General features: G+C 38.1%; 1 protein-coding gene across 1 annotated transcript; it reads right to left on the bottom strand.

Moving 5' to 3' along the window:
* Positions 1-17,737: 17,737 nt before the first annotated feature.
* On the bottom strand, positions 17,738-20,182 carry LOC120079806. The gene is made up of 4 exons (XM_039034218.1): positions 19,856-20,182; positions 19,530-19,810; positions 18,581-18,678; positions 17,738-17,856 (listed from the first exon to the last, which is right to left on the bottom strand). Exons 1-4 carry the CDS (start codon positions 20,180-20,182, stop codon positions 17,738-17,740), a joined length of 825 nt encoding a protein of 274 aa, XP_038890146.1.
* Positions 20,183-24,590: the final 4,408 nt, after the last annotated feature.

The raw sequence follows: 24,590 nt of genomic DNA, 5'->3' as shown, positions 1-24,590 counted from the left end.
GCTTCAAATGGGATTTCATTTTGTTATTGGATTTTCTTTTGACACGTGGCGAAATGGGATCTTGGAAGACAATTTGAAGTGTCACTTAGGAGGTGCCACGTTGGAAGGAGGTGGATAAGCCTATCCTTGTTGATATGGGTGAAGATTTTGGACCTTGTCTTGGACTTTATAGGTCATTTTTTAAAGGAGATTGGAGAGTATCTATGTAAATTATGATACTTTTGTGACAAAATTTTAATTCCAATTTTATTTACTAACATGATGTTTTGATAATTTGAATATGTAAATTTTATATTCTCTTTCAAACTTTGGGTTGATTTGAATTGATTAAAGAAAAAAAATATTTTTTTAAATCATTTTTATTTATTTATTTATTTTGATAAAAAGGATTTAAAATACACTCTAAACTGTTTTAAAAAAAATCATATTTATGAGTTTTTTTTAGACATGTTACCTGCCTGGTGGAGTTAATTCTACTGCTATTACTCTCATTCCTAAGAGATGGGAAGCTGAACGTATGGAGGAGTTTCGTCCTATTTCATGTTGCAATGTTATGTATAAGTGTATCTCGAGGATCTTAGCTGAGAGATTGCAGTTGTGGTTGCTGATTTTATCAGTGGTAATTAGTCTGCGTTTGTTCCAGGTAGGTCGATTTTTTATAACATTTTATTGTATCAGGAGCTCGTGGGGAACTATAAGAAGGGCAGAGGGAAGTCGCGTTGTGTGCTAAAGGTTGACCTTCAGAAGGCGTACAATTCGGTAAATTGAGATTTTCTGTTTAGTGTGTTGTTGGCTATAGGTACGCCCCTTCAGTTTGTTAGTTCGGTGAGGGCTTGTGTTACTTCGCCTAAGTTCTCTGTGATGATTAATGGTTCCCTTGAAGGGTTTTTTCCTGGTAGGAAGGGGTTGAGGTAGGGGGATCCGCTTTCTCATTTTTTGTTTGTGATGGTGATAGAGGTCTTGTCTAGGTTATTGAATAAACCTCCTGTGTGGTTTAGGTTCCATGATTGGTGTGAGTGTTTGGGCCTAACTCATTTGATTTTTGTAGACGATTTGATGATTTTCTATGCAACTGAGAGAGATTCTTTGGAGTTTGTAAGATAGGTATTGACAGAGTTTGCAGAGCTGTCTGAGTTAGTTGCAAATGTTGGGAAGAGTTCTATGTTTGTTGCAGGTATGGAGTCGGGGGAGGCAGAGGAACTAGCTGCGTATATGGGTGTCTCTCTTGGTTTGTTGCCTGTTAGGTATCTGGGTTTACCTTTTATTGGCGGGTCGGTGGGCTGTGGATTGTGCACCTTTGATACAGAGGATTACAACTTGTATTAGAAGTTGGGCAGCGAGGTCCCTCTCCTTTGTTTGGAGGTTGCAACTTGTGGCCTCTTGGAACTAGACTGCTATTATGAAGCTACTCTGGCTTCTCTTAATAAATCGGGGTCACTATGGGTGACGTGGGTGGAGGCGTATGTTTTGCGTGGGCGGTTGTTGTGGGCGGTTCGAAGTGAGGTTGGGAGGTCTTGGTGTTTGAGGGTTATCTTGCGAAGTAGAGATAGATTCAAGCATCTGTTTCATTTGATGATTGGCGATGGATGGTCTTGTTTTGTTTGATGGGATCCTTGGCTGCCGAGGGATGCGATTTTGGATTCATACGAGTCTACGGTGGTTCATGGTGCAAGGAGTAGTTCGGAAGCACGGTTGTCAGAGTTCATGGATGTTGAGGAAGGTTGGAGGTGACCTACAGTGTCTTGGAAGCTGCTTGAGATCTAGGGTTTTATCCAGACAGTGAGGCCTAGGATGAGGGGAGAGGATTATTGGGTTTGGGTACCGGATGCTAGTGGTTGGTTTTCTATCACTAGTACTTGGGAGAGTATACGTCCTCGTCGTCTTAGGGTGTCTTGGGCTGGTATTTTGTGGGCGGAGGGTGGTATTCCGCGCCACTCTTTCTGTGCATGGTTAGTAGTGATGGACAGGTTGGGTACGCAGGATTGTTTGAGGAGTTGGGGTGTAATGTCAGAGGGGGGGTGTCTTCTATGTGGGGGAAGTGTGGAGTTACGGGATTATTTATTTTTTTAGTATGAGTTTGGGAGAGAGGTGTGGTCTAGTGTGTTGCGTCAGTTGGGTTCAACACATCGAGTGGCTGATTGGGATGTAGAGTTGAGTTGGTTGTGTCGAGTGGGGTCGGGTAAGGGGGTGCGTAGTAAGTTGTTTCGTGTTTTTTGGTGTGCTTCCATATAAAATGATTTATTTTTAAAATTAAACTAAACACCCTTTAAATAATAAAACACCCTTTAAATAATAAATTTTAAGATTAAATAATTATAGAAATTAAATCCCAGTACTGTCGCGAGAATTTCTTATAAATTTATCTTTTTCTCTATGAATTTAGGTCCCCTTACATTGTAGCAAATTGATTCAATGGAGAATTTTAGTCATATCATCGCATTGCTAGGCTAGAGTCTATGTTTCTCATTCAAGGATCAGTTCGAGTCCAATTGTAGATCATGAGATTTTGAATTTTATTAATAATTAAGCTCCAGCATTTATCTAAGTGTGTTCTTATTTCTTTATGATATTTCGTTAATTGGATCGACATCTCGACTATAATGATTGCTATTGATAAGTCTCATTTTCAAGATTTATTGAGGATGTTAAAACCCAACTCTACCTTATTGAGAAAAGATAGTACCTGATTTCATTTCGATTTAAACTAGATTTTAATTAAGTTATATTTCCAATTTCTTGCACGTTTAGCTTCTTTATCTTGAGAGAATCAACAATATTACAGCAATCACAATATGCTCAACTACAGTTTCAATAGAAGTAGCAACGTAACGAGTGAGCACAACATAATTAACTTTTCTTCTGACTTTTGAATAAATATTGCAAACTTAAGTTTGTAAACATTATGCATGGAACTCTTGAAAGATATTGTAATCACTTATTGGAACCCATTTTTATCTTGAAGTATAATCCATCATAATACAACACATGCTGCCAAATAAGCTCTATAGGTTAAAAGGAAGGCAGACCATGAAATTTGTAAAATACGCTGATAAAAATAAGAAAAAAAATTCTATAGAATCTGTCCGTCGTCATGTAACATTGCTCTTGATATCGTACATGGCATGTTGCAAAACATGTCATTGTGGATAGAGAAACAAACCATTAAATATGTATTTTATATATCAATATATAAGAAAACTATCTCCAAACAAAATCTGTACGACAAGAAACATGTTGCTTAATATAATTCAAGACATTGCAAAAGCTTAAATTTTGCTTGTAATAAAATCATGAATAGTAAATCATACTATACTAATACTTATATCAATGTTAAATTTCAAGTTTAGTGCCTAAATTTTTAAATTTGTGTCTATTAAACCTTTAAATTTTAAATATTGTGTCTAATAAAGCTCTTACAAATGTCTAATATATCCATAACATTTCATTTTTGTATTAAATAAAATTTGAAAATTATCAACATTTTTAAAATTTAATAATTTCATTGGACAGAAAGGTTAACTTTGTATCTATGAGCCTTACAATTTCAATTTATTTAACAATGGATAATATATTAATTTTTTCTCTCGTAAAAATGTCCAATAATAGGACCTATTGGCTATTAGATATAAAGTTAAATTGTATATATGATATAACTTTTAGAAATAGTGTGTTGGCAATATTTGTTTAAATCTTGTAGTTGTCTCTCAGGTTGTCTCTACGTTTAGAGGAAATTTCTAGTACTAGTATATACTACCTTCACTGATTATTTGACACCTCAGTTAAGGACCCCATATAATTCTTAAAAGCTCCTTATGTGGCAAGCAATAAATAGAGGTAGTATGGAAAATTTACCATACTACCGTAGTATTAAAAATTTTCATGCATCTGTTATATCAGGCAAAGATTTGTTTCTAGAAATAATGTTGATCTTGTGTAATATATTTTCTTTATGTGAAAAATTCTGTCTGCAGTAATTTTGTAGATTTCTTGTCTTCCTTGTGCACAATTGTTTTGGAATCTAGAGTTGCTCCTATACGTGTCCATTGTGCATATTTAAAGGATTGATGTTTGATGTTTTGGGTTGGATGTTTTGACAAGATTATTATGATTGTCATTGTCTTTTGATAACGTCTTTGTGTTGATCTTTGAAGAAGCAAAGGTATTGTTGCAGTAGTTTAGAGATTCACTCTGAATCGTACTGTCCGATTTGTTGTCAACGTGAGAAGAGATTTTTTAGCTTAGGGGGAGCCTAAACTATTCAAGTAGAGTGGTCTTCATTCGAGAGGGAAAGATAAAGTTCGAGTGAGAGGGAGTCTCACGACTTAAGGGGAGCTTACATCTTATTTAGAGGGAGTCTCAATCTTAGGGGTAGCCTAAATAGTTCTTCACTGATATCAATACTTGAAGAGAGCCTAAAACACTGACAGAGAGAGTCTCAAATCTAATGGGAGCCTAAGTGAACGGTTGAGTGATTAAGCTCTATGGGGGTCATTGTAATCAGATTGTAGTTACAGATATATACTACGTTATAATTGCTTATCATTTATATTAGTGAAGATATCTTTTCCAGACACTTTGCCTACCAAATGTATGTAGTGTTTCACCAAACTGGATTACCAACCTCTGGTATTCTGTTTATTGATTGTTTATCTCTATTTAATGTTCTATTTAATGCTGTAACAGTGGTTTTAAGAACTTCCGACATGGAGTAAGTATCCTCTAGTTAATTTCAATAACAATTAAATTTTAACAATTTTGAATATAGGATATAAACTTGAAATCAAAGTAATCTATCAAACACAAAATAAAAAATTTAGGAACTTGTTATATATATTTTAAAGTTTAAGGACCATATATTATAGACACATATGCAAGGTTTATGGGCTAAAACTTTTATTCATGTATGAAATTGTGCCCCTAACATGAATAGTTATGTAAATTCCATTACTCAGCCATCTCATATGCATCCCTCCAATTACAAGGATGTATATATATATATATATATATTCAAAAGAAAAAAAAGTTTGTCATGTGACAATTTATGATTATATACTTGAGTGAATTGCATGAAATTGGGTGTAACCTGAAATTCACCAAGATATTTTTCTTTAAAAATACTTGCATGGGACCTATATAATAAACAAAAATATATCATCAAATGGCAAGTCAAATGTGGGGTGGAAGGAATATACACTGTTATCCACTCGATAGTTGCACATGAACTAGAATGGATTACAATGAAAAGACACCAAAAAGAAGTAGAAAAGCAAACAAATAGAGGTAGTTCTACTAAGGGGCATGTACCTCACAAAGGGCATATTTTAGATATAGGGCACTTGCAAGTATGTCAAAATAAGTTACAAAAATTAGGTTCATATCCACATAATATAAATTTTATAAAAATAGCAAAATCGGTCGACTCAATCCAATTTAAATGAGGCATTGAAATTGAAAAGTAAAAAAATGTCTCATTGATTCACTGACTATATGGAATTTGATTGCTATCTGATTTTTATTTGATATTGATTTGCTATACGAATGCTAATGATATAAATTATTATCTGATTTCTTTTTTATTACTATCTAATTTCTTTTTTTATTGCTATTTGATACTAATTGCCGATTGTACTAATTATTATGTAATTTCTGTTTCACTTTTGATTATCTTCTTCTCTATTACTTTTACTAATTTTACCCTTTCAACTCTGCTTTTCACTTCCCATTTCTTCCATTTTTACAACGATTGATATACACTAGCGACTAATTCTTTTTTCAGATGACCAAAATGCCCTCAAACAATTAAAAATATTTGATTGTCATATGATTATCATATGATTTCCATTTAATTACCATTAAATTGTCAGTAATATCGATCGATATTTGATTGTTGTCTGATTGCTATTTGATACTAATTGTTATCTGATAGATATCTTATATAAATTGCTAATGATACTGGTTATATACGAATGTTGTTTGCTTGCTATTTGATTGTCAGTGATATCGATTGCTATCTGATTGCTATCTGATATTAAGTAGTTTGTGCCTTCTAATGTTGTTAGTGGATACGAAGTAGTTTGTGACTACCATTTGATTGTTATTTGATAAGTATGGTGTGATTGGTAATGGATTACAATTGGATTCATTTCTTAAATATAGGGTTTTTGACACAATCAATTCAATTCATATGGAAGATCAATGTTTGTTTGGATTATCCACTCGTCTTTCCTCGATTGAAGAAATAAATCTTGAAATATGGACACGTGAGAAGCTCAATAAAAATAATTAAAAAGAAAGAAAAAATAAAATTGCAAAAATAAAAAAAGAGACGATGAAGTAGTGGCGGTGGACTGCATAGGTTGGCATTTTGACAATCAACAAAATTAAGAGAGAGAACAAATATTAAAAAAGAAAGAGACGACAAACCAAATTCAAAGTGCCTTTTCAACAAATTCACAGTGCGTTTTCAATTACATTCAAAGAGAGAAAATTCAAAGTGCCTAAATTTGTTTAGGTTCAAATTCTTCTATATCTTATATCATCGCCGTTGATGTGAATATGCTTCTAAATTTTGCCGTCGTATTGAAGGGGCTTCACTTCGAATATTGAGCGCCCGAGCAAATAAAATGGACGAAGAAAAATAGGATTGTTTGTTTAAAAGGCTCAATAATTGGAATGAAAATGAATAATAATCTAAATATCAGTATTTTGCTACATACTCAAAATCACTAACCTTAAAGACATGTTTGGATTTGTTATCTCATATTTGCTTTTTGTGAAAAAATATCAATTGAAGTGGAGGGCTTCTTCAAACAAGGAGCTGGGTCAAACACCTAATCAACGGCTGAAAGCCGCCTGCTCATATTTTAAACTTTTTTTAATTTATAGTTTTTAATTCTCAATCAACTCGAACAAATATTTCATATTTCTACATTTTTCAAAATTTGAAAACAATTATTTACCGCCTATAGTTTTTGATTTTTGATTTTAAAAAATGTACATAATATTCAATTTTTTAGTGCACTTGATACATGCCATATAGTAACCTACTTTTATCTAGCCTTATTTGAAAAAAAATTTAATCATTAAATTAATTTTATCTTAATTTTACTAATTTTAAATTTTATGATTATCCACTTTTTAAGCTTATTTTTACTACTTTTTAATTTTTGTATCTAGTTTGTCTAAAGAAACTAAATTGGTTAGTCAGAATAATTGGATTGGTTGTAAAAAGTATAAAAAAAAAATGATGACAAAAAGATAGATCCACAGCATTTTAGTTTCCCGGATCGACAGATGAAAGCTTTGAGTTCATCATTCCAAGCGCGAGGGGCTTGTTTAAGGCCGTATATAGCTCTGTTGAGCTTGCAAATGTAGTGGGGATGAGACTTGCTTTCAAATTCGGGAGGCTGGGACATGTACACGGTTTCCTTCAGTGTGCCATTGAGAAAGGCATTATTGAAGTCTATTTGGCGAAGTGCCAGTGGTTGGATACCGCCAGTGTGAGGAAGATTCTGATGGTGGACGCCTTAACAACAGGGATGAATGTGTCGAAATAGTCAAAGCCAGGGTGTTGGTGAAAGCCCTTGGCAATAAGATGTGCTTTGTATCTCTGAACAGATCATTGAGCATCTCGCTTTAAGCAATAATCCCATTTGCATCCAACAATAGTGTGATCAGGGCTAGGCGGTACTAGTGTCCAAGTGTTGGTACGCTGCAGGGCATCAAGCTCTTCAACCATCGCTACTCTCCATTGTGGAATTGGAAGAGCTTGAGAGACAAAATTGGGTACTAGTGTACGTTGCAGGGCATCAGGCTATCATTAACCAATTTTCAGAATCTTTTGAACTTTCTGGTTAAGGCTACACCCTATGGACATTGGTTACTAGGCTGAAGAATAGATTGGGGAGGGGTAGGTTTTGTATTGTATCGAACCCCCCCACATGGTAGCGATCCAACTTTCCTCTTTCTAGCGATTTCACCAGAATCCCATTTTCCAACCCCTACCCTCTCCCTTTCAGTCAAGCCTTTTTTCTCTAACGCTTAACAGGATTCGCGCCGTAAAAAAAAAATACTAAATAAGCTGTACATATGAGAAATGGATGGTCAAGAGAGGCTTATTGCATGATCCACCCAACTCAGCTAAGCTAATAAATGCCATATAAATCGTCGTGGCATGAACTCAGAATTTCTTCGATTCCGCCCCTCTTCCTTCCCCCAACCCAACTAAGGGGATATCCAGTACTTGATAAACACAACTGGCGGGGGAAAACCAAAGGAACTACACACTACCTTTGTATCTCTTTAGTTCGAAGTCTTTTCCGTAAAGGGCGACTTTGGCATCGACTCTCTCTCATTAGGTAATTACCGATTCGAGGTTAAGGTCGAGATTGTCAGGATCATGTCTGGTCTTGATCCACAAGGAGATTGGCTGGGACAGGGAGCCCGGGCCCTCGATAACCCCCGTGGAACGGTTCTGATAAACCGAGGAAAATTGAAACCATCTCTACATGCAATTCGCTCACTTCGGGAAGAGCGGAAGGCGGAATGGAGAAAGGAAAGGGACAAGGGCGGTCTTGCTTGGCGCGAACGTCGAGCAAGCACTAAGTTTAAGTAAGTTCTTTGGTTAGCTCAGCAACCCAAGCTTTTGGCTTGACGACACCAGCCTTTCCTCTGGTGATCATTGGGTGAGTACCTATTAAAGGTTGGACAGCAGGTTGTAAGTGTTGTGGTGGGGAAGGAGGTGGGGAGTTAATCTGAGGTGAGGATATCGTGGGACTGGGAGATGAATGTGGGAGCTGAGGTGATGATATTGGAGGAGAGTCTGAGAGGGGTAGGTGAGAACCGAAATGTGGAGTTGATGGACTCGACACTGGATCAGGTAAGTTTTGGGGGGATTGAGACTGATCAGGAGGGTTGGTTCTTGGTAGGTGGTGGTTTGAGGGTAGATGTACAAGAGGTTGAGGAAACCAAATGGTGATTGGTGGAGCTGAATTGGAGGGAATTGAGGGCTGAATGTTGGCAAAGCCGGTTTGAAAGGGGAATTCTTTTTCATTGAATATTACATGACGGGATATGATTATTTTTCCATCATCAATGAGGCAGTGGTAACCTTTGTGTATTAATGAGGGACCAAGGTAGACACATTTTCTTCTATGGAAGGCAAATTTGTGAGTCTGGTACGGTTGGAGATGAGGATAACATGCACAACCAAAGACCCTGATAGAGGACAAATCCAATTTGTTGCTGCCAAGTAAGGCTTCCAGTGGGCTGATGTCCTGAAGAATAGGAGAAGGAAATGAGTTAATAAGTAGGACAACAGTTTGAAAGGCATACCACCACAGATGCAGGGACATATTGGCTTGCGCTAAAAGTGTCAAGCCCGTCTCAACAATGTGACGGTGTTTACGCTCAGCACGACCATTTTGAGCTGATGTATACGGGCAGGAAACTCTTATCTGAATTCCCAATTGATTGCACATGTGAGTGTAACGCTAATTTTATATCTTTAAATAAGCATGTGGACAAATATGGACAATGATGAATGTGAATCGTACAAGCTCATGTTGCCATAAACTTGTTGACTTGGAAAGATGGAGATGGAGTGTGGATGCTATATTATGCTTATTTACACTTTATGCGATACTACTTCTAGATATATGCGATATTAATGAAACGCTTGTAGTATGCTATGGAGTAATGCGTTGTCACAAGTTTCCTTGCGCTGAAACCAAGTATAATTCCAATGCAAGTTTCTCGGAGTGATCCGAGGTCGAACACAGGGATTGTTGTCGTTAGTGTATTACATTTGTGATATATGCGACCAGTGTTTTTACAATTAATAAAGAGTGTGTTTGTATAGGAAATTAAATTGCGGTAAAGTAAAATTGTGCAGATAAACTAAAGTTGTGTTAATAAAATAACGTGCGATAAAAATAAACCTAAGCTAATGTGATGCAAGATACAAGATACATGATATACATGATGCTGAGTTCGAGACTGACTGTGAAGTTTATACAAAGGATCGTGGTATGCGATGGCAAGACTTTATGGATGAATCAGAAGGGGAAAGAATAATTAGTACAAACATTGCAAGGTTGTTAATTGTGTTAAAGATATAACTAAGATTTCGCTTTCCCTTGGCGTACACCTCTAAATGAGTAGTCGCGTTCCCATATCTCTATGGTGAAACAGGGATGAACGTGGTGAACACAAGGTTGCTTCCATCTCTAGAAGTACTTCTCGCTTTAGTTAATGCATTCTTCCAACCCTCTCTCGATGGGCGGAATGACATCTTCACTTCTGCTCTCACAGATGAAGATGCCGTCTAGCATGCTTTGACTAAACATAATTATTTCATTAACCCAATTAATTTACTTGCTCAATTATTGCTAATTATCTAAGGGATTAAGAAAACATCGTGGAGAAAGTGAAATATGGATGAACGGAAATAGACAGAATGAAAATGATCATAACAATTAATACTAAGATTAAGCGTTTGATACATGGTTGAATGATAGAAATTAAGAAGATGAGTACAAGTGATGATAATGACATAGAAACAAATACAGAAGAGTGTCAATGTCTTGACACAGATCTGGATGGTGGATTTTCTTGCCGATGTGTGGAGTGGATGAACAGAGAAGAGCTTTCCTTTCAGGCTTGCTCGTCCAGTAGAAGTGACCTTTGTACAGAGCTTCAAGGTGGGGATCGGAATGATTCTTTGTCCGGAGACTCACCTCTCGGCCCTGTTTCTTAATTCTTCCTGAATCTACTCTGATTAGTCGCTCAACCAGTCTCTCCCTCAGATCAGTATATACATTTTTCTCTGTATTCAAGCATCCTTTTTTCAGTGGAATGGTTGGTGCTATTTATAGGCTAATCTTTGACTCTCTGACTTGTGGTCCCCACTTTATTATTATGGCAACTCCTGAAATGGTGGAGTAAATATTCCTTTGGTTACGCAATCAATCCCGTCCGAAATGCACAACGGTCAGCTGTACACGTGTCAGAATCCTCTGCAATTGCGTTGCTCTTCACATTTTCGATCGTTTGCCCGCATGCGGTGTTGTTTTTTATTACCGCATGCGGTTGAGATTGCGTTGATTGCTTAGCTCTTGATTGATTGTTGCATGCGCCGTCATTGCATTGATCGTCTATTCATTCCTGAATGATGGGGCAATGCGACGTAGATGCGTTGTTCAGTTTATCTTGAGCCTTGAACATATGCGGTGACTTGATTTCCTGCAAAATAGACTTGAAATATTCTTTTCTATCATCATAATGGTGTCAATGGGTGTATTGACGAAAATTTATAATTCTTGTATTTCTTAGCCAATTTCTATATAATTGACGCAACTTTTCTTTCTTTTGGCTGCAATATCTAATTAAAATAGTATAAATAACTTGTATTTCTACAAGTTATCACACCCCCAAATTTAGATATATGCTTGTCCTCAAGCATATCTTCTACTAAGATACTATTGCTTAATTCCTATCCTAAATTTTGTGTCGATTGGTTGCTCCGAATGCTCCACCTAGGCACATTACTTAACATCGCAATTTCTTTCTATCCTTGAAAATTCCTAGCAAAGCCCTACTTTATTCTTCTATGCAACAAATTTCTGCTAAAAATGCTTTTCTAGTTTTAAAAAGAATGTTTACCTCTTCTTGTCAAAACAACTTGATGCGTCTGGATGCGGTGGTCAAACTTTGCGTCATTTATTTAGAGACTATTGATCATGGTTACACCCTTCATTTTGGCTTGTTCCCACGGGTGTCATGCGAACATCCAACTATGGTTGTGTGCCAATCTCAACTTTAATTCTTGAGTTTTAGAGGAGTTGTCTCTTGTTTCTTTTATTTTTTTTCCTTTTTCTTATTTTTCTCTTTTCATATTGTGTTGTTCTTGGAAACCCACCTTCGTTTTGGCTTGCTCCCACGGGTATCATGCAAACATCCAACTACGAGCAGGCTCCTTTCACAACTTAACTCATATCAGGTTGGGATTGTTTTTGGAGTTTCCCTTGCGCTGACATTGGAGTTTATATGAAAATTTATCATATATATATATATATATAGTAGAGATGATGAACGCATTTTTCTTAATGACCGCATCACTTGATCTCATCTGCTCAAACCTTCCCCACCCCCAAATTTAGAAATGTGCAAGGTCCTCATTGCGTTGTTTGGACATAATAGACAAATACTTAGACAAAATTTTAAAAAGAAGGTTTGAGCAGAATTTTGAAGGATAAAAGGTAAAGCATTGCTATAGCTACGAATTAACTAGGTGTTAGTAAGAAAATACAAAATATGGAAAATTTTACTAAGTGTATGCATATTATACATCATCGCAGATCCTTCAATTCTCCAATAAAAAGAGAATAGGGATGAATCGAAAAAGAAATATTTATTGCAATGAATAACGCAAAGTAAAAGATCAAGAATATCGTAAATAATGAAAAAGGATGATAAAGAAGAGGCTATTGCGTACTTGAAAGAATTGCTACTTAGTTGTATTGAAAATTAACTAAGTATATAAGGAATTACAATTAACGCAATACAAAAATTGTTGCATGTACAAAGAATCAAAGAATTAGCTTCTATACATAGAAAAATAATGAATTGAAGTTATCTTTTGTATTTGATTCAGACAGGTGCACGATTAAAATTTAACACCACGCTTCCATTAATGCAAATACATTTTTTTCTGAGGACGGGCAACAACGCATGTACCATCGCAACACACTCCTTAACTCAACGCATTTCTGGAGGATGGGGCACGGTATTTCTACTAGCGCATCGCTACCTCAACATAGTGCATTTTCACTAAGGACAGGCTAATAATACATACAAGCGCGCCACACCCTTAAACGCAATGCATTTAGGTTTAATGGAAGCAAAGTGTATCTGTTATCATGAGATGCACCCATCATCGCGTTGCATACCAATTTTTATTTTTTCCTTTTTTTTTTTTTAATTCATCAATAATGTAAGTCAAAAAGACTTTGCGGTATTTATCGTTTTATTCAGTCATTCACAGAGATTTTAAGAACGACGCTACTAATGCATATAAACTAAAGAAATGAAACATGACATCAAATTGAAGGTAAATACAGAAAACATTAAAGGCTAATCCCAATAAGCAGTAAATAACGCAATTTAGGAAGCAATAAATAAAAGCTGTAGAAAAAGAAATTAAACATAGATATGAGGATGCTAAGTGAAAGAGTTTTTCAGAATTACCGCAATGACATCCCCCGCAAGCTGTCAGTCCTGGTTGCCCAAGTCAATGGTCTCCATTCGTCGATCCACATCGCCCCCTAGTAAAGCTTAATCTGTTGACCATTGACTTTAAATGCGTTACTTCCGTCTTCAGTTGTCAGTTCCATTGTGCTGTGGGGAAAAATAGTCTTGATGCGGAATGGCCCAGACCAGCGAGACTTCAACTTCCTTGGAAACAATCGCAAACGTGCGTTAAACAATAATACTTGTTGACCTTCGATGAATGTCTGGTTGTTTATGCGGTCGTCATGCCACTTCTTAGTTCTCTCTTTATAGATCTTGGCATTTTCGTAGGCGTCCCTTCGCCATTCGACCATCTGATTCAGTTGCAACTTCCAGACTTTCCCTGCACTTTCTAGATCAAAGTTCAGCTTCTTGCATGCCCACATCGCCTTATGTTCCAACTCGAGAGGTAGATGACAAGCTTCTTGTGTGAGTAAGGCAGAGGTGTTCTATTCTTAGATCTGCTTGGTGGGAGCTAGGTAGATTCAGCACGAGTGTGTGTCTGTCGAGGGTTGTTAAACTCCTTGTTGTACCTGAAGTAGCAAATGTCAGTGNACGAGTGTGTGTCTGTCGAGGGTTGTTAAACTCCTTGTTGTACCTGAAGTAGCAAATGTCAGTGGTATGACCAAGTTTTTCGCAAGTTTGGCAAGTAGGCTTGGTTGTTGGAGCACTGTTCCATCGACCATGTCCCCTATTTCGACCTCCCCCGCCCCTGAAGTTTGAGGGTTGAGTGTTCCCATATGAATTTCGATAGACATTTGCTGAAGTGTTAGGATTGTTTTGCACAACATTAACTGAAGGTGAACTGGGCGAGAGAGAAACATTTGCCATTCCAGTGATTCTAGTTTTGATTGCAAGTTGACACTCAAGCCTTTTCTCATCTGACAGTAAATCAGATTGAAGATCGGACCATCAAGTTGTTCCTTTGCTTTGTACTACTACTACCATCGAGTTATATTCCTCATCAAGTTCAGAATACTTGTGATATAAGGTCAAGTGAGGTGACCGGTAAATCTACAAGAGCAAGACCATCAGCATACCATTTCATTAAAGTAAGGTACTCACTCATTTCAATGCTTCTTTGTGGGTCTGTTGGAACATCCTTTTAAAATAATCTGTCTCAGCCCTTGATTGAACTCCAACCAGTTCTTGGACAGCTTCCCATAGTTCTTTAGCAGTTTGGTATCCCATTACTTGTGTAGCAATTTCTTGATTCATTGAGTTGTAGAGCCGTCCTAAGAGGAGCTGATCGGCTGCTATTCAAGCATCATAGGCTGGATTCGGTTGCAGCTCAGCATCTGACATTGTAGCAGTTGTTGGATTGGCACTCGAGCTTTCACCGGAGTGCTCACTGGTCTGTTTGATGATGAATTGACTAGGACAAGGGTTTTCCCCGGTTAGAAAACCATCCAATCGGTAGCTTCTGAGTATCGGCCTAGCAAAATTTTTCTAGAGTAGGAAGTTTGACCTATCCATTTTAATGAATGTCACCTGATTAAGTAGCTGGTTTAATGGTGGTCCTGTGATGTTGCCATTGTTGATAGCTCTAGGGAAGATAGGCGATGATGTAGCTGATGTATTCACCATTGTAGGCTATTCTATCCGTTGGTAGCCGAAGTCTCTGATACCAAGTTAAGACAGTGGTGAAGGAATAAGAAAGGCAGAGAAGGGACCGACGGCTAGATGACGAAAAGAGGGAGATGATTCTTCTTCCCTTTTCCTTTTCTATTTCAATAATAGTTTTCCTTTTTCTTAGTATATTTTGTATAGTGAATGTTTTCTATATATATACAAATATGTATATGGTAAAAGACAAAAGAATGAAAAATGAATTTATAAATCAAATCTGTCATTTTGCAGGTGCAGGAGGCCGTTGTACCAGAATTGGTTAGGGAGAGAGAAGATCCACGGTGGCAATGACATCAGCTCCCATGTGGCTCTTTGTCACCTGCTGATGAGGCTGATTTGTTATCCTTGTCATTTTTAAGCTTATTTTTACTACTTTTTAATTTTTGTATGTAGTTTGTCTAAAGAAACTAAGTTGGATAGTCATAATAATTGGGTTGGTTGTAAAAAGTACAAAAAAAAAAGGAATAATAATATATACACAAAAAATTAATACATAATCTGATGACAAAAAGATGATTCAAATAGATATTGTTAGAGAAAAATTATGATAATCTATAATTTAAATATGAAACACGAAAAACAAAGATTAAACTTCATATAACAATTACAAAATGTAAATGTAGATTAGTTAATCTCATAATTTCATGTTACAATTATACTATATCTGTAAATGTATATTAGTTAATTTTCAAAGCCCATCGAGGGCAAACTGGAAATACGTTTAACTTTATACAAAAAGCTAAATCAATTGAAAAAGAGTTAGATAAACCAAAATTGATAATAATGTGCTCAAAAGGTTGAAGGTTCTGTTTCTACTCAATTATTATTCAAATGTATAGTGTATTTGCAAGATTTACAGGTACACTAGAAAATGGTCAACCACAACACAAAAATCATAACTCCAATTCTCCGGCGTTCCCCGCAACCATGGAAATGCCGATTTATTGTAGTGTCTAACTCTATTCCCTTCGATGAACAAGATTTCATCTTTTTTGGCCGAAAAACAAAGAAAGCTGATTATAATAATGAAACAAAAAAAGATTGAATTGTCATACAAGAAAAAATGAGAAGGAAAAGAAGAAAATCGATAAATTGATGGAAAGAGGAAAAAAGAAGTCTAATCAGTGAAAAAAACCATAAGAAAACTTAAATCAATAACACTTTGTGTGAATAACAAAAGTGATTGGTATTTTTTTACGATAGTGATGAATATTTATTTTTCAAATCGTTAAAATAATATAAAAATCTAATAATATAAAGTAATTTAAATATTCAAGGATATGAGAAATATCAACTAATTTAGTAAGAATATGTATAAAATTATGAAAAACAATTCAAAGATTAGAATAAATTTAAAATTTGATTAGATAAAATTAAATTTGATAATTTATGAAAATTTATAATATAAAATTTGGTAGAAAAATTTGGATATTTAATTAAATTGAGATTAATTTGAAAAGTGGTTAAACATAATCTAAATTAATAATAAAATATGTTGATTACGTTAACTACATGAGGAACATCAGGAGTGCAGTTAACTATCGCCAACACTTACCACCTCTACTTGCTTACTTTACTCTTGAAGTGTCAACCTGATAAACATTATTAACGTATGCAATTAGCTCACATCCGGAAAGCTCTACATAATTCTATATGATCACATTCTTAACAACCATGACACAATATCTATAGATAAAATATTTACAGTTGGGTCCAAACTTTACTAACAAAACCCTGTTTCCCCTCAAAACATGTGTACATTGATATAGATCAATAACCTAAATTCTTTAAACTAGCCGGGCCTTTCAGAGGCAATCAGCAGCAGGATCAACCTTAAGGAATCTGACCGCTACCTGGGAAAGGAAAACATAGGAAATTATGAGCTAGTTGCCTAGTGAGTGACTATAGAAATCATATTATGTCATGCTTCACATTATTATAAAACATGCAAACATACTGGGAAACATTTCAAGCAACTTCCTTTAAAACATAAACATGGTTATAACATCAAGCTTTTGAGAAGAAAACTCATTAAACATCAATAAATATCATTAAACCTTAGTTGAGAATTAGCATACATCGCTCTAGCTCCCAACATCTGTATCCGGCCAAGAGACCTATACTTCAGCATCTCTTTTAGAAATACCTACGTGGAGTTTACTAAGTATCGTTAACACCTTAGGTACTATTACCCAGGTACCTTCTCCGAGTCCTTCAGTACCAGGTTCTTCTCTAGAATCAAATCAAGCCTTAACAGTAAAACATTTACATTAGGAATCATTCAATCATAGCCTATATTTGAAAATGCATGCTTCATCATAGAAACTTAACTTTTGTAATGAATTAACATATAACCTTGGCATGCGATAAAACATATACATGCTGGAGAAGAAATGCTATGCAATTCATAAAAACTTGGTTGCTTGAAAACGTATAAACTTATCATCAAACATTATTGAAATCACATGGTCTTTTATGCATAAACATTGAAAACATTAAGTTATTTTAGTCACTCACTACTCGTCTGGGCTCTTAACTGTTTGTAGGCTTCTTCTAGCTTCTCTTGGCCTGAAGCAACATAATTCCCTATTAGATTCCTTAGGATTCTCATCAAGATGCTTCAAATAGTTTGTTTACTAGTGAAACCTTCATCAACAAGATCATCAATACTAATGAGATTGTCATCATGAGCGAGACCTTCCTCACGAGTGAGATCATCCTCATGAGCGAGATCACGCATCACACTAGCGAGACTTCATCATTAGCGAGATTTACCAATACTAGCGAGACTTATAACACCAGTGAGATTTAGTCCAAAAATTCAGCAAGCTTCTTCTTCAAAGCGAGATTCAGCACAAAAATTAGCGAGATTCCCATAATTCTTGTCTAGCTCTCGCTCCCTCGGTGAGCTGCTCAGCTGCCTGTTTACACATTGAATTCCTATTTCAATTTCAAAAATTCATAACTCAAAATCTAGAATTCTTTTCAAGAAACTTCCTTCTACAAACTTGTTTAGAATTGAGTAGCTATTTTACTTTAAAAGTTCAGCTCTAGACTCGATCTCTACAGCTTGTTATCCTTCGAATATCCTACCTTATCCAGATTACTCTAATTCCAGACCAGCTTCAGTGCTTCTTCGAATTTCACCCGTTTCCCTTCACATTTAGCTCAGGCATCCTTCACAAAAGTTGTTAAGAAATGAGTTAGCTTACTAACCTCAAATATTCAATTCCAAAATCCATCTCTACAGCTTGTTATCCTTCGAATATCATAACCTGTCCAATTTACTTGATTTCCATATCAGCTTCAATTCTTCTTTAAATTTTCTTCAAGTTTTCTTCACATTCTACCCACTTAACCCCAAACCTTCTTCTTCTTCTCCATTTCGATGCCTAGCTGAAGTACCTCACTTGTTTTAGTTTGGAGGAGGAGGTATGTCGGCCGTAAAAATGGGGAAAGAGTGATCCCACTGACTTGCACCTTTTCCTCTTTTCCTTTTTTTTTTCCTCCAAATAATCACAAAATTATTTAATTCCTTACTTCCATTCAGCCTTTAATATCAATAATAATAATAATCATATTATGCTTACTAGTATTCTTCCACCCTTGTTCAACATAAATCCCAAACTCAATATATCTCATAAAGATTTAGAATTTGGCTTACCAAAAGCACTCTCGGCTAAATTCACAAGCCTACTCGAGGGTTTCAACTCAACACTTAGAGTTTTCCCTTCTTTTTTTCCTTCATTCTTCAACTTTTCCCTACAATGTAACATTCCTTATAAGTAAACCTACTTAACATCATAATCACATAGTTAACATACTTAGGTAGGAAAAGTAGGGTTCAAGGTTTACACTCAATTTCTCCAAATTTTTATAATTGTTATTAAGAAGAGAAAAAGGAAAAGTTGGAGGATGTGAGGGTGTCAAATTACATTTTTTTTCTTCCTGTTTATATGTGTTTGTGGGTGTGTATGGGCGCCGGGTGTCACAATCGCCCTTTCAGAAGCTTCTCTTAGCGATTGTGCGGTACTTGTCCCCGCTCACGAACAAGTCAGCCAACCCAAACACGGACTGCCGATGGCATACCGAGTGCCTCTCGCAACCACCCCCGTTTTAGAGAAAACGGTTTTAGAAAATGGGTTTGGAGAAAAAGGTTTTTGTAAACATTTTTGAGTATGTGAGTAAAGAAAGAAAGATTGTAGTAGACTAGAAAGAAATGAGTAACAATAACTTTATAGAGTACTACTTCAGGTATGGGGAAGTGATGATTAGTCTTATCCCCATATAGTGCATTCTGAACAAAAATCCAATTGACACCCTTGCATATGCAAAAGGGCGAGCGGTCATTTACAGCAAAAATACAAGGAAAGCAAGCTAACTAAACTAATATAATATATAACATGAAAGCATGATAAAAGGGGTTGGATCGGGCTTGCGGCCATGGGCAACAGGCCCTAGACAAGCATGACCGTGACATTCTCCCCCACTTAATTGGTTGACATCCCTGTCAACTGACCCTGCTCGAACTTGGCGATTGCTGGAGCTGTATTCTTCAAGTCTTCCGTGTGCTCCCAACTGATTTCTTCGTTAGGGAGGTCCTTCCACTTTACCAAGAACTCTGTTCTCGTCTTGGTCTTGTGATACGGTGAGTACGTCTATCCAGAATTTGTGGAACTTTCTTTTCAGTTGAATTCTTCATCGTGATGAGTGGGCACATCAACATATTCCGCTGCTCGTCATTGCGATCAGGGTGATAGGGCTTCAGAATACTCACATGGATGACAGGGTGGATCTTCATCCATGAGGGTAGCTGAACCCTATACGAGGTTTTCCCGACCTTCTCAATCACTTCCACTGGCCCTTCGTATTTTCGTACTAGACGTTGGTCTCTCTGGCTTCAGAAACGGAATTGTTCTGGTCACAGCTTGATAGGTACTTTATCCCCAGCTTGAAATTCAAGGGGCCTCCGCTTCTTATCAGCCCACTTCTTCATCCTCATTGACGCTTTTTCTAGACAGACGTGAGCTATCTCAGAGGATTGGCTCCACTCCATTGATGAATTGTGCGCCTGAGGGCTTTTTCCCACATAGGGATGGTCCACCAGATGTGGCATGAGTGGTTGTCTGCCGCACACTACCTCGAAGGCCGTCTTTCCAGTTGCAGAACTTTGCTGACCGTTGAAGCTGAACTGAGCAACATCTAACAACTGGACCCAGTTCTTCTGTCTAGCGTCGATAAAGTGATGCAGATATTCCTCGAGCATGCTGTTAAAGGGTCCGTCTGCTCGTCTGTTTGGGGATGGTAGCTAGAGGAAATGTTGATCCTAATATCTTGAAAAATTCTGTCCAAAAGGTCCCAGTGAATCTCCCGTCCCGATCACTAACAATGCTCGTAGGGATGCCCCAAAAATTTCACAATGTGCTTGAAGAACAGTTGGATAGTCATCACAGTTGTACACATCTTCGGTGTTGGGATAAACGTGGCATATTTTTAGAACCGGTCGATGATAATAAGGATCGATTCGAACTCTCCAACTTTGGGCAAATGGGTGATGCAGTCGAGGGACACACTCTCCTATGGTCTAGAGGGCACAGGTAGGGGCTCTAACAGACCCGCTAATTTCGCTTTTTCGACCTTATCTTGTTGGTAGATAAGGAAAGTCTTAGTAAATTGCATGACGTCGTCTCGAAGGCTCAACCAATAGTAACCTTGTTTTAAGTGGGCATAAGTTCTCTACGAACCATTATATCCTACCCATGGTGTTCGTGACACTCTTTCATTAGCGATCTTCATAACTCCCCAGATCTGGGAATGTAGAGGCAATTGCCTTGGTGTATAGTAGGTCATCTTCTACCCAAAATTGGCGTGTCTTCCCCTCTTTGGCCAACTGCATAATGGCCTGCGTCGATGTGTCATTTGCCAAGTGTGTCTTGACAGTTTCTCGCACTATTCCCTTCAACATACTTGCTTTCAGGTGTGCGAACATGCACAGGGCTGCATGTTCGCTTTTCTGCTCTAGAGCATCGGCCGTTTGGTTGCATTTCTCTAGTCTATGCTCAAATCGAAAATCAAACTCTGCTAAACACTCCTACCACCGTGCCTGCTTTGATGATAACTTCCTTGGTTGAAAAAATGGAAAAAGGAACTATTGTCGGTCTTGACTACGAATTTGGCCCCTAAGAGATATTACCTTCAGGCCCTTAAGCAGTGAATACTGCCAATATCTTTTTCTTAGAGGCAGTATACCTCCATTCTGCATCATTCAATTTCCTACTCACATATGTGATGGGATGTCCATCTTGAAGGAGAACACCACCCAGCGCAAAGTCAGAAGCATTAGTTTCGACCTCAAACGATTTGGTCACGTCGACAATTCCGAGGACCAGTCCTTCGATCATCACTTTCTTCAAGCCCTCGAAGGCGACTTAACATTCGGGAGTCCAAATCCATTGGTTATCTTTCTTCAATAGCTCGGTCAATGGCCCTGCTCTTCTCGATAATCCTTCTACGAACCGCCTATAGTAGTTAGCTAGTCCGAGGAAGGATCGTAATTCCATCACGGATGTCGGAAATTTCTAGTCCCTGATAGTGGACACCTTACCCTCTTCCATGCCAATTCGACCACATTCAATCACGTGGCCGAGGAAATTTATGCGCTCATGAGCAAAGGAGCACTTCTCTCTCTTTACGGATAGCTGGTTTTTTTATCAGTTTTTCAAAGACTAGTTGGAGGTGGTATCGGTGGTCTTCCATTGAGGCACTATAGACCACGATTTCATCTAGATATACTACGAAAAATTTGTCGAGGTACTCATGAAACACCTGGTTCATCAAAGTATAGAAGGTTGCCAGAGCATTGGTGAGGCCAAAGGGCATCACAAGGAATTCAAAGGCTCCATACCTTGTGACACAGGTCGTCTTGGGTTCATCTCCTTCAGCAATTTGGACCTGATAATACCTTGATCGAGGTCCAGTTTTGAGAAGTATCTGGCATCGTGGAGCCGATCAAATAAGTTTGTGATGATAGGAAGGGGTACTTATTGCGAACTCTGAGCTTGTTCAAAGCCCGGTAGTCGATGCATAACCGAAGGCTTCTGTCTTTCTTCTTTTGAAACAACACTGGTGCTCTGTAAAGGGCCTTTGCCGGTCTAATAAACCCTACATCTAACAGCTCATCTAATTTCTTCTTGAGTTCGGCCAACTCCCGCGGGGCCATACGATATGCATTCTTGGCAGGCGGCTTCGCCCCTGGTAGATACTGGCTTGAACCACGGTAGGTGTAGATCCAACAATTACTAGGCATTTGGCGAGGGGCATCGGTATAACTTTTTGTTCGAGTAAGAATTCCANTAATTTCTTCTTGAGTTCGGCCAACTCCCGCGGGGCCATACGATATGCATTCTTGGCAGGCGGCTTCGCCCCTGGTAGTAGCTCTATTTCATGATCGATTCCCCTTTGTAGAGGCAAAGACTTGGGCAAGTTCTCAGGCATGACATCACGATACTCTTCCAACAAATAGAATGTCTCGGGGAACTTTCTCTTTTGCGGCCTCGACTGACTCAATCGGAATGGCCATGAACATGGGTTTGTGGGCAAGGCCTCTTTTCAGTTGGAGGGTTGAGATCATTCTCACCCCATTCGGCTGTTTGATACTGGCTTGAACCACGGTAGGTGTAGATCCAACAATTACTAGGCATTTGGCGAGGGGCATCGGTATAACTTTTTGTTCGAGTAAGAATTCCATCCCCAACACCACATCAAAATCGTCCATCTTGACAATTACGAAGTCAGTAAGGTCTTCCTAGTCCCCTAACATCACCGGTGATCTCTTTGCTATCCCCGTAATCGATAGGGCTGCAGAATTCACAGCTTTCATCTTCTCCGCGTCTCTTTCCTATTAAGTTCAGACGACAGGCTTCTGTTTTAGTCATGAAGTTATGGGTTGCCCTAGAGTCGACTGTAGTGCTCTTGGCCGATCTCTGGTTGACCTAAGTGTCCACATACATGAGTCTCATTTTCAATGGCTCCTTCGTCTTTCCCATTTTCTTTTGAAGCGTAGATAAGAATTTCAATGCCCCCATCCTAGAGTTTTCACTCTCTGTAGCTGGCTCAATTTCCGTTTTGCCCTTTTCAGTCTTGTCTTTTGAGCTAGAGGCCAATGTGGCTTGAAAGGCATTGAAAGTAGTTCAATTCGAACACTCGCCTACTCTGTGTGGTCCTCTACATATGAAACAAGATAGGGGGCGATTGTAGTTATTATGTATTATGCTGTTGTGGCGGCCCCCGCCAATTGTTCCCTGATCTCGGCTAGGAGGGCTTACAGTCTCCCCCTCCAGATCTGGGAGGGTTGGAACGACTGTTTATGTTCCTACAATTTGAGGAAGTTAACTGTTTCCTCACGTCTTGAGAGTCAGTGCTAAGGTCATATAATTGTTCCACTACCGAATAGGCAGAGGGGAGATCTTGTACTCTCTGCTCATATAACTTCGACTTTGCCCACGGTTTCAGCCCTTCAACAAAACAGAAGACTTTGCCTTTCTTGAACATGTCACATATGTCCAACATGAGTCCTGCGAATTGCTTCACATAGTCTCTAATGTTGCCTGTTTGTCTCAATTCTCGGAGTTTTCATCGAGCCAAGATCTTGACATTCTCAGGGAAGAACTGCGAACGAAGTTCTTGTTTCAACCTATCCTAGGTATCTATTGTGCATCGTCCTTCTTGTATGTCCATAAATCGTGATCTCCACCACAACTTTGCATCCTCAACTAAATGCATGGTCGCTAATGTGACTTTTGACTCCTCTGTCACAGTGTTCGTCGCCTTGAAGTATTGCTTAAGGTCGAAGATGAAGTCCTCTAGAGCCTTCACTTCCTGCACTCCACAGAAGGGCATTGCTCCCCCAGATGGGGCCTGGTTTCCTACTACTCGGATGGTGAGCTTCATCCTTGCACTCACATCCGCAATCTCGGCTCTGACGACGTCAAGGGCCGATAAAAAATCTTCAGATAGATCAGTTACTATCTGAATTATTACTTTCTGGGAGCCGTCCAACTCTTCGATTGCACTTCTCTATGTGGGCAATAGAGCCCGATGAGTTATCACCACATTCAAAACTGCCAGATCGTGCAACTTTTGTCTCTAGGGTCTCCACCCTCTCATCAGTTCTCTGACGGGTAATCCGTCTAGGCGGCCAACTACCGCATCAATTCCGTCAGCTTTCTCGGCAACCTGTAACCGAGTCTCCAGGAAACGGATATTGTCAGGGACTTCTCTCAAGTAGAGCATTTGTTCTTCCATCTCTACCAGCCTGTCCACATGGGACTTATTCATGTTCATTATCGCTGATATGATCACTAATTTTCCCCTCTATGAGCTGACTTGACTCTAATACCAACTGTCACAATCGCCCTTTCGGAAGCTTCTCTTAGCGATTGTGCGCACTTGTCCCTGCTCATGAGCAAGTTAGCTAACCCAAAATGAGCCGTTGATGGTACACCGAGTACCTCTTGCAATCTCCACCCCCGTTTTAGGAAAAATGGTTTTAGAAAACGGGTTTGGAGAAAAAGGTTTTTGTAAGCATTTTTGAGTATGTGAGTAAAGAAAGAAAGATTGTAGTAGACTAGAAAGCAATGAGCAACAACAATGGCTTTATAGAGTACTACTCCGAG

Source organism: Benincasa hispida, chromosome 1, assembly GCF_009727055.1.
Source record: "Benincasa hispida cultivar B227 chromosome 1, ASM972705v1, whole genome shotgun sequence".
Taxonomy (NCBI): Eukaryota; Viridiplantae; Streptophyta; class Magnoliopsida; order Cucurbitales; family Cucurbitaceae; genus Benincasa; species Benincasa hispida.
This window is presented reverse-complemented; position numbering and strand designations above follow the sequence as displayed.

Excerpts from the sequence above, each read along its gene's own strand:
- LOC120079806 (XM_039034218.1), bottom strand. The coding sequence starts at position 20,182 with ATGCTCGAGGAATATCTGCATCACTTTATCGACGCTAGACAGAAGAAC. Across the intron at positions 19,811-19,855 it reads AATTTCAAGCTGGGGATAAA|AGAGACCAACGTCTAGTACG; the intron begins GTACCTATCAAG and ends TTCTGAAGCCAG. Across the intron at positions 18,679-19,529 it reads AGACGAGAACAGAGTTCTTG|GGAAAAGTTGAAGAATGAAG; the intron begins GTAAAGTGGAAG and ends GTTACATTGTAG.